This window comes from Schistocerca americana, chromosome 3 (genome assembly GCF_021461395.2).
Source record: "Schistocerca americana isolate TAMUIC-IGC-003095 chromosome 3, iqSchAmer2.1, whole genome shotgun sequence".
NCBI classification, from domain to species: domain Eukaryota; kingdom Metazoa; phylum Arthropoda; class Insecta; order Orthoptera; family Acrididae; genus Schistocerca; species Schistocerca americana.
This window is the reverse complement of record NC_060121.1, coordinates 890627521-890643438: the sequence shown is the minus strand read 5'-3', so window position 1 is coordinate 890643438 and position 15918 is coordinate 890627521. Positions and strand designations below refer to the sequence as shown.

General features: G+C 45.5%; 1 protein-coding gene across 1 annotated transcript in view; it reads right to left on the bottom strand.

Annotated features, from left to right (window-relative positions):
* Positions 1–15209, bottom strand: part of LOC124606907 (sensory neuron membrane protein 1-like) — a 352669-nt gene extending 337460 nt beyond the window's left edge. The window contains exon 1 of the mRNA XM_047139010.1: positions 15013–15209. Coding sequence (XP_046994966.1) covers positions 15013–15150 — 138 coding nt within the window. The 5' untranslated portion in view covers positions 15151–15209. The remainder of the gene's footprint in view (positions 1–15012) is intronic.
* Positions 15210–15918: the final 709 nt, after the last annotated feature.

Below are 15918 nucleotides of genomic sequence, written 5' to 3'. Positions count from 1 at the left end.
AAATGGCTCTAAGCACTATGTGACTTAACATCTGAGGTCATCAGTCCCCTAGACTTAGAACTACTTAAACCTAACTAACCTAAGGACATCACCCACATCCATGCCCGAGGCAAGATTCGAACCTGCGACCGTAGCAGCCGCGTGGCTCCGGACTGAAGTGCCTACAACCGCTCGGCCACAGCGGCCGGCTATGGAATTCTGAAACATGCTGTATGTATATACGAGGGTTGGAACTTAAATAGTGGCAACTACTTATTTACAGCTCGTACAAAATAGATACGTGTTTCAAAGTTTTACTGACCATCAAAGTAGTCACCAGCATTGTGTATAACCCGTTGCGAGCGGTGTGGATGTCGTAGGATACTCTTAGCAGTGCCAGTTGTGTTGACAGTTCGAGCGGCGCGGTCTATTGCCCGACGAATTTGTAACAGTTCTGAAGCGAATGACATGAAGTGTTTCCTTCAGTTTAGAGATCGCGATGAACTCACGAGGGCTTAAGTCAGGGGAGAGCAGTAGGTGATATAGCATTTAGCGGCCGCATCAATCAAACAAATCAGTAACAGCTTGCACTGTACGTGCTTGAGCATTGTCCCGCAAAATGATGGACAGGTCCTGCAGAAAGTGTCACCACTTCTGTCTCTACGCTGTGCATTTTTGGAACACAACCTACGACCAGCTTAGAGACAGAAGTGATGACTCTTTCTCCAGGACCTGACCATCATTTTGCAGGACAATGCTCAAGCACGTACAGTGCAAGCTGTTACTGATTTGTCTGACTGATGGGGCTGCTAAATGCTATACCACCTACTGCACTCCCCTAACTTAAGACCTCGTGATTTCACCTCGATTTTTTAACTGAAGGAAACACTTCACGGCATTCGCTTCAGAACTGCTACAAATTCGTCGGGCAATAGACCGCGCTGCTCGAACTGTCAACACAACTGGCACTGCTAAGAGTATCCTACGACTTTCACATCGCTGGCAACGTGTTATAACAATGCTGGTGACTACTTTGAAGGTCAGTATAACTTTGAAACACTTACCTGTTTTTGTACGAGCTGTAAATAAATAGTTGCCATTATTAAAGCTCCAACCCTCGTATTTGAGAACTTTTACGAGCACGGCCTACCTGCCAGCGTCACAGTACACTTCAGCCACGCGGTCGACGCTTAAGTGTGATCGATACTTTGCCGCTCTCGGAACTGAGTTTCAATTCGTTTAAGTCTTCGTTTCTGCGTGTCACTAATATGGTGTACTCCCCTTGAACGGTCTGTGCACTTTTTTCGCTTTCTCCGGCGCGTAAATACGATGTCGACGACAGTGGAGCGCGTGTTGAATCCGAGCGTGAGGAAGTGAGGCGGTTAGTATCATACAGCGCAGACCTGAATGGGCAGGCGTGCGGTATCGCTGGGACGTGACGCGACCGCAGTGTACAAACTGCGGCGATGATAGCGCGCACTTCTGCACGGAACTCCAGACGCGCACCAGGAATACCTAGCAGTCCGGCCTGGCAAACAAGCGGAGCAACTCGGTAGTGTCTGAATACGATCCCAAACAAGACGTCATTTCCAAAAATTGCTGTTTAGTTAGAATAAAACCCGTCTCATCAGCGAAGAGCGCTAACTCACGTTTGTGCAGAGCCCGTTCGATGTATACTGAGGTGACAAAGTCACGGGATAGCTATATGCACATATACAGATGGCGGTAGTATCGCGTACAAAAGGCATAAAAGGGCAATGCTTTGCCGGCGATGTCATTTGTACTCAGGTGATTCATGCGGAAAGGATTCCGATGTGATTATGGCCGCGCGAAGGGAATTAAAAGATTTTGAACGTGGAATAGTAGTTGGAGCTAGATTATGGGACATACCATTTCGGAAATCATTAGGAGATTCAGTATCCCTACATCTACAGTGTTAAGAGTGTGCCGAGAGTACCATATTTCAGACATTACGTCTCACCACGCAGTGGCCAACGGCCTTCACTTAACGATCGAGAGCAGCGGCGTATACGTTGAGTTGTCAGTGCTGATACGGACGTCTGTAGAGGCAGCATGGCTCAGTATTTCTGCAGTGGATTTCCAACAACTTGTTGAGTCCATGCCACGTCGAGTTGCTACTCTACGCCGAGCAGAAGCAGCTTTGACGTGATGTTAGAAGGCATCCCACGACTTTTGTCACCTCTGCGTAGAGCTATAACGTCAGCATCTGACATACTGTTCCCAAAAGCATGCTATAGTTATGGTCTCTACCAACGACACAATATGTTGTCGGCGGAGGTTCGAGTCCTCCCTCGGGCATGGGTGTGTGTGTTTGTCCTTAGGACAATTTAGGTTAAGTAGTGTGTAAGCTCCCAAAAGATTTCACATACATTTGAACAACGCAATAGATCGAAGGGGTTCCTCATCTCAAACATGTTACAATCATCAGAAAATTACAGAACACCTTGCAAGACTAGAGCTAGGAAGCTCATATTCACAGGACATGTACATTAGTATGTTTTGCAGAAATGATTAGCATTGGAACATGTCGGTCAGCGCGTTCATGGTCAGCATCGATATGGCAGCGCAACACTAGCTACTCGTAAAATGTGCCTGCGGCTCTGGTTGTCGCTATAAACCGAAGGTAATGGATCAGTGTGGCTTGAGCAGACGTGCAGTATGCCTCGCACACATACGCGCGAACCGTACCGTCAAATCAGTGAGCTTGAAAGAGGGCCTATTTTTGGCGCGGTTCACGGAAGGCCGTAGAACACGACGAGATGGTTCAGGTCTCACCAGCCAGACCATCCCCCGAGAAGATCGACACCTGATCTGAATGGCATTACGGGAGACATCTGCATCCCCCTTGGCTCTGGCGCAACAGAGGAACGGTGCAACACATCGTACACTATCAGAGGTGACAGCCCGTCACTGTTTATTACGGCATGGGATGCGTGCGTGTCGTCCACTTCTGCACCTACCTTTGACGAATCTGCAGAAATACGCCAGGCGGCAATGGTGTATGGAACGACGTCACTGGGGACAAGAATGGCATCAGATAGTGTTTTCGGACGGATCCACGTTCTGTTTGTGTGAGAATGATGGACGCATTTTGGTTCCCCACAAACACGGGGGACGGCATCACGGTGACTACATTCGCGCAAGACATACGGTGCCGCCTCAAGTCGATATCGTGTGGGGTGCTATTGAGTACAAACACAAATCACAGTTGGTGCGTGCCAAGGGCACTGAAACCAATGTGACCTACATGAATGACATCCTGCGAACTGTAGCCACACCCTTTTTGTACAACACCTAAGACGTCATTTTCCAGCAAGACAATGCACTAGCACATGTTGCTGCACGAACGCGTGCCTTCTTGGTGTAACAGGACGTCAGTCTTGAACACGTGCCTTCTTGTTGTAACAGGATGTCAGTCTTGAACACGTGCCTTCTTGGTGTAATGGGATGTCAGTCTTGAACACGTGCCTTCTTGGTGTAACAGGACATCAGTCTTGAACACAAGCCTTCTTGGTGTAACAGGATGTCAGTCTCGAGCACGTGCCTTCTTGGTGTAACAGGATGTCAGTCTCGAGCACGTGCCTTCTTGGTGTAACAGGATGTCAGTCTCGAGCACGTGCCTTCTTGGTGTAACAGGATGTCAGTCTCGAACACGTGCCTTCTTGGTGTAACAGGATGTCAGTCTCGAACATGTGCCTTCTTGGTGTAACAGGATGTCAGTCTTGAACACGTGCCTTCTTGGTGTAACAGGGTGTCAGTCTCGAACACGTGCCTTCTTGGTGTAACAGGATGTCAGTCTCGAACACGTGCCTTCTTGGTGTAAGAGGATGTCAGTCTCGAACATGTGCCTTCTTGGTGTAATGGGGTGTCAGCCTTTTGCATGTCAGTCTTTTGCCCTGGCCCAACAGACCACCAGACTTGTCGCCAACCGAAAATGCATGGGATATGGTGAAACCATGGATGCAGCGCTGTGACGCAATGCCAACAAGCACAGATGAACTTTGGAACCAGGTGAATGCAATTGGATGACTATAACACAGGAGGTCATTGGCGCCTTACATGAGTCGCTGCCATCACACATGGAACAAGTTATCAGGTCCCACGGCGGATCCTGTGCCTACAAGACAACAGGACACGTGTTGAACCGAGGTGACTGAAATGCTAATCATTTCTGCAGAACATACTGATGTACGTGTCGTGTGAATATGAACATCCTGCCTCTAGTCGTTCAAGGTGTTTTGTTTTTTTCTGAACATGGGCGTATTTATACGGTCTGCAGATAAAAAATTGTGAGACATACTATATATTGATTATCACTGTATTTATTGTTTGAGTAGCAGAAAACCCCGGCGTTCCTCAGGAATTAGTTTATAGCTGTGCCACCACGCCCATAGCATGCAGCGTGAGGCCTTGTTCTTACTTCTTATAACGCCGTATCTTCTGAACTACGTGTTGTACAATGATATGATATTGTAGGCACATTCAGTAGCCTGTGTGGATACTATATGCAAAATGTATTGCGAATGGAACTAGTAGCAACGTAGTAATAAATTTAAACGTCGTGCACTAACAGCAGCAGCTCTTGAAGCATCTCACTGTTTAGGACGTCATATCTCCTGAACCGAGGAGCACTAGAAATACTGGCCGTGGAGCGGACGTCACAATGACACTGCAAGTCTTACGAGCGCCAGCAGCCGTCTCTGGGGGGGGGGGGGGGGAAGCGAGTAACTGTTTCAGATGATTTTAATAATTCTTGACTGCGCTTTTAAATGCAAGCAAACTCTCAAGAACCCAGAACAAAGTCAAGACCTTCAGAGGCTACCTTTTCAGTTAAATGTTGATTTCCCTTGGGCCCTGCACAGATCCGAGCGTTCGCGAAGTATGGCGGACAAGACGACTAGTGTGACGTCACAAGCAGGTACAGTATATCTCGTTGACGCCATGCTGAACTATTTGTCGTACAACGATACAATATTGTAGCTGCATTCAACGACACATGTGGACACTGTCCACTAAATTTATAACGAATAGAGCCAGTAGCAAAGTAGTAATGAATTTAGACGTCATTCATGATGAGGCAGTTTTTCACGCATCTCATTGTTTATGTGCATACTATGTGCAAGATGTGTCGCGAACACAGTTAATACTAAAATAGTAATAAATTATACAGAGATGAGCCAAAGAAACTCGTACACCTTCCTAATATCGTGGAAGGTCCCTGCGAGCACGCAGAAGTATCGCAACACGACGTGACATGGACTCGACTAATGTCTGAAGTAGTGCTGGAGGGAACTGACACCAGGAATCCTGCAGAGCTGTCCATAAATCCGTAAGAGTACGAGGCTGTAGAGACCTCTTCTGAACAACACGTTGCAAGGAATTCCAGACATGATCAGTAATGTTCATGTCTGGAGAGTTTGATGGCCAGCGAAAGTGTTTAAACTCAGAAGTTTCTGTGGCCACTCTTGAGCAAATCTGCAGGTGTGGGGTGTCGCATGGTCCTGCTGGAATTGCCCAATTCCGTCGGAATGCACAATGGACATGAATAGATGCAGGTGATCAGACAGGATGGTTACATACTTGTCACCTGTCAGAGTCGTATCTAGACGTATCAGCGATCCCATATCACTCAAACTCCATACGCCCCAGATTATAGAGCTTCCACCAGCTTGAACAGTCTCCTGCTGACATGTAGGGACTATGGATTCATGACGTTGTCTCCATACCCGTACACGTCCATCCGCTCGATACAATTTGAAATGGGGCTCGTCCGAGCACGCAACGTGTTTCCAGCCATCAACAGTTCAGTGTCGGCGTTGACGCGCCCAGGCGAGGCGTAAAGCTTTGTGTTGTGCAGTCATCAAGGGTACACGAGTGGGCCTTCGGCTCCGAAAGCCCATATCGATGATGTTTCGTTGAATAGTTTGCAGACTGACACTTCTTTGGCCCAGCATTGAAACCTGCAGCAATTTGCCGAAGGGTTGCACTTATTTCACGTCGAGCAATTCTCTTCAGTCGTCGTTGGTTCCGTTCTTGCACGATCTTTTTCCAGCCGCGCCGATGTCGGAGATTTTATGTTTTGTCGGATTCCTGATATTCACGGTACACTCGTGAAGTAGTCGTACGGGAAAATCCCCACTTCATCGCTACTTCGGTTATGCTCTGTCCCATCGCTCGCGCGCCGACGATAACACCACTTAAATCTTCTGGCATTGTAGTAGCAGTAACCGACCTGACAATTGCGGCAGACACTTGTTGTCTTTTATAGGCTTTGCCGACTGCAGCGTCGTATTCTGCATGTTTACATATCGCTGTATTTCAATACGCATGCATATACCAGTGTCTTTGGCGCTTCAGCGTAAGTAACAATCGATGGTGTGATGGTGGTTTCTGTATATTGAAAGATTGACCAAATAGTGCTGTTAAGAAATACTGAACGTGCAGAAGCCCCTTATGTGCTGGCGGATACGGGCACGACGGTTGAAAACGGAGATTTGTGGATTCCGCTAGCTCGAGGATGGCCTTCCTTCGTGCCGATGGACCGCAGCCGTAACTACCTGGAAAAGGTGGTGTCCGGAAATCGACGGTACACCCTACTGTCCACACATCTCCATGTCCACATTTCTCCGGTATCTGTGTCATGTAGTGTGGGAAATACTGGAAAACGCAGAAACCAAACTCGATTTATAGAGTGACCAATCTAAAATAGCACAAGGAAAGAATAATTTTCAAACTGGAACTGAAATGAATCTGCCTTCACAGCTCAAAACTACCTGAAATCTCTATTAGAAGCATGAAGTTTATGTGGAATATACGTACACAAATACATACAATTATTTTTATAACATGTATGGATAAATATGACATTAAACTACTGGCCGTTAAAATTGCTACACCAAGAAGAAATGCAGCTGATAAACGGGTATTCATTGGACACATTTTCTGTATCCAGAAAGGCCCGTACAGAACCTGCAACATGCGGTCGTGCATTATCCTGCTGAAATGTACGGTTTCGCAGGGTTCGAATGAAGGGTAGAGCCACGGGTCGTAACACATCTGAAATGTAATATCCACTGTTCAAAGTGCCGTAAATGCGAACAAGAGGTGACCGAGACGTTTAACCAATGGCACCACATACCATCACTCCAGGTGATACGCCAGTATGGCGATGAAGAATACACGCTTCCAATGTGCGTTCACCGCGATGTCGCCAAACACGGATGCGACCATCATGATGCTGTAAACAGAACCTGGATTCATCCGAAAAATTGACGATTTGCCATTCGTGCACCCAGCTTCGTCGTTGTGTACACCATCGCAGGCGCTCCTGTCTGTGGTGCAGTGTCAAGAGTAACCCCAGCCATGGTCTCGAGCTGATAGTCCATGCTGCTGCAAACGTCGTCGAACTGTTCGTGCAGATGGTTGTTGTCTTGCAAACGTACCCATCTGTTGACTCAGGGATCGAGACGTGGCTGCACGATCCGTTTCAGCCATTCGGATAGGATGCCTGTCATCTCGACTGCTGGTGATACGAGGCCGTTGGGATCCAGCACGGCGTCCCGTATTACCCTCCTGAACCCACCGATTCCATATTCTGCTAATAGTCATTGGATCTCGACCAACGCGAGCAGCAATGTCGCGATACGATAAACTGCATTCGCGATAGGCTACAATCCGACCTTTATCAAAGTCGGAAACGTGATGGTACGCATTTCTCCTCCTTACACGATGCATCACAACAGCGTTTCACCAGGCAACGCAGGTCAACTGCTGTTTGTGTATGAGAAATCGGTTGGAAACTTTCCTCATGTCAGCACGTTGTAGGTGTCACCACCGGCGCCAATGTTGTGTGAATGCTCTGAAAAGCTAATCGTTTGCATATCACAGCATTTTCTTCCTGTCGGTTAAATTTCGCGTCCGTAACACGTCATCTTCGTGGTGTAGTAATTTTAATGGCCAGTAGTGTAGAAGCGTTTGTACAGGTATGTTGCTTTTCACGAGATTCTATAAATTCATCATTTGACGTCAATGTTTTGGAGACGATTATTATCGCTCAAATACTTTTAGAAATCGGTACTGAAACAGAAATGAGTATTGACGGTGGGCAACATCGCAAATCTCTACCCTCACTCAGCACATCTGCCTCGAGTTCTACAGACCCGAAGATGGGAATCTCGCCGCGCGAATCTCGCAAACCGCGAAACGGCCTCAGTAGTTTCATAACGTTCATTGGAGCGGGTTCTGTCGAGTTCTGCACGGGCTGATCTTGACCGCTTTCTCCAGCGAGGCCAACTAGACGGCAAAGACGACGGACGGATCGCTACCGCCGCACTCCCAGCTCACGGAACGAGTTCTGCTGGCGTCAGGGGACCAGAGGCCGTCCACCGGCCATTGAGAGCCACACACTCAATTTAAACACTTGCTCGCTCAGTCCGTGTGCCGGGACAGACATCGTACGCGAAACTGGAACCCGCCCGCACTAACAGACAACCTTCCTCGCGGAGGCTAAAAACCTTGTTAGTCACTTACTTACCTACATGTTCCGTAGAGCATATGAACGATTCTTTTATGGAAATGGAGTGGAACGAGTCAGTTCATACGACATGTGTACATGATTAGTGTTAACATTAATGCACACATTATCATTTTTAGCTCTGTTCATGCAACTACACTTAATATTTTTTATTTATTTGTTTCTATTTATTTAATTTTTTACTGGCAATCAGTTTTTAAGTAGAAATTCGGCAGTGGAATAGAAGGAGTTGTCCAGGAGAAATGATTTTAAATTAGATTTAAAACCTGTCAGACATTTTATATTATCGGACAAACAGTTAAAAATTTTTGTTCTGCATATTGAACTCCTCTTTGAGCCACTGACTGCTTTAACAACTGATAACAAACGCCATTTTTTCCTCTAGTGTTGTAGGCATTTACCTCATTGTTCTTTTCAAACTGTGATCAATTACTTATGACGAATTTCATTACTGAGTATACAGGGTGTTTCAGAAGTGATGATCTCGATATTCAGGGATATGGAAATGACCATTCGAAGCAAAAACGCAAGTAAACATGGGCTCTAAAACGCAAACCTTGAAAGCTATGAGCAATTCTTGATCTCCGATACTGTGAAACAAATCTCTTCTACTGAAAGCTCTTTGCTTTCTATATTTTGGGAAGTGGTAGTATGGACCAAAGGAAGAAAAAAATGTCCAATAAACATGTGCTCTGCCGGCCGGAGTGGCCGAGCGGTTCTAGGCGCTGCAATCTGGACCCGCGCGACCGCTACGGTCGCAGGTTCGAATCCTGCCTCGGGCATGGATGTGTGTGATGTCCTTACGTTAGTTAGGTTTAAGTAGTTCTAAGTTCTAGGGGACTGATGACCTCAGAAGTTAAATACCATAGTGCTCAGAGCCATTTGAAACATGTGTTCTAAAATGCACACCTTAAAAGCTATGAGCACTTGTTCATCTTCGCTTGTTTACTGGACATTTTTTTTCTTCTTTTGATCCACACTATCACTTCCCAAAGTATGGAAATCAAAGAGCTTTCAGTAGAAAAGATTTGTTTCACAGTGTCGGAAATCAAGAATTGCTCATAGCTTTCAAGGTTTGCGTTTTAGAGGCCACGTTTATTTGACTTTTTTGCTTCGAATGATCATTCCTGTCATATCCCTGAATATTGACCATCACTTCTGAAACACACTGTATGTTTAAATGCTTATCTCCTTCAAGAGGTACCTACATGGCGTCCGTGGGTGAACACCACATATTATAACAAGTTTTTTTGTGTGGCCGTTCTCCGCAGCAAGCATATAAATATTTGTTTTGAAAATAAAACTGCCTTTTCCTACTGCTAGTTCCTTTATTTATCCTATACGCGTTTCGCCTTCTCCTGTTCTAAGGCATCATCAGTGAGATCTATAACGATACAGTTTTGTTAGTTATAGATTATCAAACAGTTCACTTCGCCATTTTTTGTAAAAAAAAGTAATTATTTACGATTTACTGATCTGCGTTTCCTCACATATGGTCTGGAGGTAGCACTACCACTTTTATCAGTGCCATATAATCACATCTTTGTGTTCTCGCCTTCCACACACTGTTCACCATGTTTCTCACTATTTTTTGTGGTGGACTATTGTTCTTTTGTCGCTTGATACAATTATTTCGTCGTACACTGCTTTTCGCAGCGTAAATACTGTGACTCCATTACGTGTTTCATCTTCTTTCGTATGTTTACCTATTTGTTGCCAACCTAACGAAGTACATGTTCAATATTAACTTCTATTTATGATTTTTACACCGTGTGTGTGTGTGTGTGTGTGTGTGTGTGTGTGTGTGTGTGTGTGTGTGTGTGTGTCAACTACCACAGTTATAGGAAATCTACCGAAAACTGATAGAAGGCAATTGGCAAGCAACCGCACCATCTGGAACCTCCTCCTCACTGTCGGCTAAAGCAGTCACCATCTCTTCTGTGTACCTCTGCCTACTTTGCATCACAATCAGCAATTAAACTTTCGACCTTTCAAAAATGGTTCAAATGGCTCTAAGCACTGTGGTACTTAACATCTGAGGTCATTAGTCCCCTAGACTGAACTACATACTTAAACCTAACTAACCTAAGGACATCACACACATCCATGCCCGAGTCAGGATTCGAACCTGCGACCGTAGCAGCAGCGCGGTTCCGGACTGAAGCCCCTAGAACCGATTCGGCCTTTGCCAACGAGTTGTTTCATTCAACACATTACATGTTTCGGAAATTATCGGCCATTTTCATGTGTACCGAGATGGAATAATCAGATTACTACCACGAATGCGTCTCCGAAACACACTACTGAGACAAAAAGAAAAAAACGACCACTGACTTAGTGGTGTGTTGGAGCACCTTTAGAACACAAGAAAGCAGTGATTCCGCGAGGCATGGATGCCGCAATTTCCTGGTATGTTTCGAGAGGCACGTGGCACCAGACGCATGCGCACAGGTCATGGAATTTTTGTAAATTGCGATCGTGTGGTTTTTGGGCGTGGATATGGCATCCGATAGTGGCCCACACGTGTGACATCGGGTCAATATCAGCAAATTTTGCGACCAGGACATCAACATGAGTTCTCTATCATGCGTCTCAAACCACTTAAAGATGATTCCGGCCTTGTGTCATGGATATTAAGCACGCTGCATGATGGCATCATCGTCGGAGGAAATATCAAGCATGAAATGATGCGTTACGTTAGTTTATTGAAAAACTGTGCAACGAGAGAGAACCTTTTATGAACGTAAACCAAGTTCGTATTTCTGTAGAAACTTTAAAACAACCATGTAATTGTAAACATACGCCATTTACAAGGGTCGTTCAACAAGTAATGTCTTTTCTGGCTCAATCTCAGTTGGCAAAATGCGAAATTCGTTGTGGGACACCGTGGAATATTCCCGCTTGACCCCCTATGGTTCATAAAGTTTTTGTGATGAATATCACCCCAGCACGTGTAAATCATCAGATGTAAAATAATAAAGTATCTAATTTGATACACGAATTTCTCATGTACGCCTTACATTCCAATCGTAGAAATTTATTTGCAATCCCAAATTTTCCTTTGCCTTCCCTTTTCATGCCTTTTAGGAAAAATGTTAATAAATCACAATACACTGAGTAATGTTTCGGTTGATTTGCTGTGTAACGTAAAAACTGGTGATTAAAAAAAATGTTTCCGTCTAGGGTCTCAACCCCGAGACCCTAGGATTACCGTTCTGTACTCTTTCCTTTGCACTAATTGCTGCTCGAAAACTATGGAAACATAAATAGCTCGTGCCTGGACCAAACATGGGCACTATGCGAAATGAAGACGACTTTTACAGTTTTACTTACGTAAAGCTGAAATCAAGCACTGATTTTAGCGTAGCAACTGAACGACTTCCTGCATTAGTACTACACATGCAACAGCTCAATTAATCTAATTTCTCCAAAATTCCATATTTTAATGCAGTGTTTATCGTTTTTCACGTTTGGCAGGTGCAAGCATACAAATAGTTTTAAGTATCGTATTAATTGTATTTTTTTTTCTTTTTGCAAGCGGCAGAGTTACAGTTCTTCAGTGAATTCCTATATCTGCTGCACCGTGAGACATTTAATTTGCGGTTTCCGCAGAAACAGAAAAGGAAATGTCATTTTGGCATCAAGCATTTAGTTTTCTGACGACTGCTCAACAATATGTGTGAAATGTGTTGTTATACTTTTATAAGAAATGACATCCCTTTCTACCCACATGTACGGATTTTACACAACATAAGCTTTTATGTTTTATAACTTTTACTTAATTCAGTATAATGTGCACAACATATTAGAAAAGTTGATTACAGAGAAAACTTTTGTAGTGAAGTAGATATTAAAACTGCGTCATCTCAAAATGTTCGCCATTCATCTAATTTTACATCTGATGACCAGCGAATTTTTAGGAGAAAAGATATATAATAAATCTTACCATTTAGTTCGTATTATGTAGACACTAAGTATCCTCAAATACACTGAAGCGCCAAAGAAACTGGTATAGGCATCCATATTGAAATACAGAGATATGTAAACTGGTAGAATACAGCGCTGCGGTCGGCAACGCCTACATAAGGCAACAAGTATCTGCCGCAGTTGTTAGATCGGTTACTGCTGCTACAATGGCAGGTTATGAACATTTAAGTGAGTTTCAACGTGGCGTTACAGTCGGCGCACGAGCGATGGGACACAGGCAGCGGTGAAGTGGGCATTTTCCAGTACGACAATTTCACGAGTGTATCGTGGATATCAGCAATCCGGTAAAACATCAAATCTCCGACATCGCTGCGGAAAGAAAAAGGTCTTGTAAGAACGGGACCAACGACGACTGAAGAGAATCGTTCAACGTGACAGAAGTGCAACCCTTCCACAAATTGCTGCAGATGTCAACCCTGTACCATCAACAAGTGTCACCGTGCGAACCATTCAACGAAACGCCATCGATAGGGGCTTTCGGAGCCAAAGGCTCACTCTTGTACCCTTGATGTCTGCACAACACAAAGCTTTACGCCTCGCCTGGGCCCATCGACACCGACATTGGACTGCTGGTGACTGGAAACATATTGCCTGGTCGGGCGAGTCTCGTGTCAATATTTTATCGAGTCGATGGACGCATACGGGTGTGGAGACAACCTCATGAATCCGTGGACCCTGCCTGTCAGCAGGGGACTGTTCAAGCTGGTGAAGGCTCTGTAATGGTGTGGGGCGTGTGCAGTTGTTGTGATATGAGGCCCCTGATATGTATAGATACGACTCTGTTTGTTGACACATACATAAGCATCCTGTCTGATCACCTGCATCTATTCAAGTCCATTGTGCATGCCGACGGACTTGCGCAATTCAAGCAGGACAATGCGACACCCCAAACGTCCGGAATTGCTACAGAATGGCTCCAGGAACACTCTACGGGTTTTAACACTTCCGTTGGCCGCCTAACTCTCCAGACATGAACATTATTGAGCGTGTCTGGGATGCCTTGCACCGTGTTGTTCAGAAGAGATTGCCAACCCATCTTACTATTTCTGATTTATGGACAGCCCTACAGGATTCATGGTGTCAGTTCCCTCCAGCACTACTTCAGACATTAGTCGAGTCCACGCCACGTTGTGTTGCGGGGGTCCTACGCGATATTAGGCAGGCATGTCAGTTTCTTTGGCTCTTCAGTATATATATCTTTAATTCACAAATTTACAATTTGTACAGAAACCAGATGGCAGTTATAAGAGTCGAGGGACATGAAAGGGAAGCGGTGGTTGGGAAGGGAGTGAGACGGGGTTGTAGCCTCTCCCCAACGTTATTCAATCTGTATCTTCAGCAAGCAGTAAAGGATACAAAAGAAAAATTCTGAGTAGGTATTAAAATCCATGGAGAAGAAATAAAAACTTTGAGGTTCGCCGATGACATTGTAATTCTGTCAGAGACAGCAAAGGACTTGGAAGAGCACTTGAACGGAATGGACAGTGTCTTGAAAGAAGGGCATAAGATGAACATCAACAAAAGCAAAACGAGGATAATGGAATGTAGTCGTATTAAATCGGGCGATGTTGAGGGAATTAGATAGGAAATGAGACACTTAAGTAGTAAAGGAGGTTTGCTATTTGGGGGGCAAAATAACTGATGATGGTCGACGAAGAGAGGATATAAAATGTAAACTGGCAATGGCAAGGAAAGCGTATCTGAAGAAGAGAAATTTGTTAACATCGAGTATAGATTTAAGTGTCAGGAAGTCGTTTCTGGAAGATTTGTATGGAGTGTAGCCATGTATGGAAGTGAAACATGGACGATAAATAGTTTGGACAAGAAGAGAATAGAAGCTTTCGAAATGTGGTGTTGCAGAGAATGCTAAAGATTAGATGGGTAGATCACATAACTAATGAGGAGGTATTGAATAGAATTGGGGAGAAGAGGAGTTTGTGGCACAACTTGACTAGAGGAAGGGATCGGTTGGTAGGACATATTCTGAGGCATCAAGGGATCACCAATTTAGTATTGGAGGGCAGCGTTGAGGGTAAAAATCGTAGAGGGAGACCAAGAGATGAATACACTAAGCAGATTCAGAAGGATGTAGGCTGCAGTTCGTACTGGGAGATGAAGGAGCTTGCACAGGATAGAGTAGCGTGGATAGCTGCATCAAACCGGTCTCAAGACTGAAGACCACAACAACACCAATTCACATAGTAACTTAACAAGAGAAGAAGTTTTTCGTTTCAGTAACTAGCCTCTACACTAGACGCCTATTTTCTTCTTAGGCTACATTTTTATATATTTTTTTTAATTTTATTTTATTTATTTCTTTATTTGTTTTACAGTATCGGTGTCGCCCATTGCAAACAAATATTTCGTTGCTGTGCGAGCTCCACGGATTCTAAGCAGTAACTAATACTTGTATAAGTCTTTTCGAACTACTTGGAGTCGAAGGCGATTTGCAGGCGCTTGTCAGACTTGCAGTTGGACACTACGCCGCCTACCTGCTTGATCTTAGCGGTGAGGATGGCGGGGAAGGCGGCCCAGCGCAGCACCAGAGCGACCGCCAGCAGGGCTGCTCCCGCTGCCAGACCCCACCAGAGGCTGCGCCGCCCGCAACCGCACACTCGAGCCGACAGCATCGCGCGACAGAGACAGTACACACGGAGACAGCACGCGACACAGCAACAGCACACAACCGACGCCGCACGCCGACTGGCGCCCGCCGAGCCGCGCCAACAGCTGATGCCCGCCTCAGCGGGCGGTGTGCGCACGCGCGAACAGTACGCTGTTACGTCACTGGCAGAGGCGTGTGCTGCGGGCTGCATAACCGACAGGGGAAAGGCCGGTCCATTCCCGACGTTCTAACCCGCGCCAAAGTGCGTCGCTGTCAGCTTCGTGCGTCCACACGATTAAATGTGCTGTCGACTGGACACCTGTGTGCCCGAAGTAGAAGTATCAGCTTCACAGCAAATAACCTAATCTAAAATATTACGTGATACGAAGGGAATCGTAAAAGAAGTTGATTGTCATCTCCAAACAATCTAGCTTCAAAGACGAAGCTTACTGATGGTATTGTCCGCCCCCGGTAGCTGAGTGGTCAGCGCGACAGACTGTCAATCCTATGGGCCCGGGTTTGACTCCCGGCTGGGTCTGAGATTTTCTCCGCTCAGGGACTGGGTGTTGTGTTGTCCTAATCATCATCATTTCATCCCCATCGACGCGCAAGTCGCCAAAGTGGCGTCATATCGAAAGACTTGCACCAGGCGAGCGGTCTACCCGACGGGAGGCCCTCGTCACACGCCATTATTGTTATACTGATGGTATTAGTCCTCTACCTTTTTTTTCCAACGACGGATGACTTGGAGTAGTCCTTATTTGTAGACGTCTGCATTTCGGCAATTCAGGGG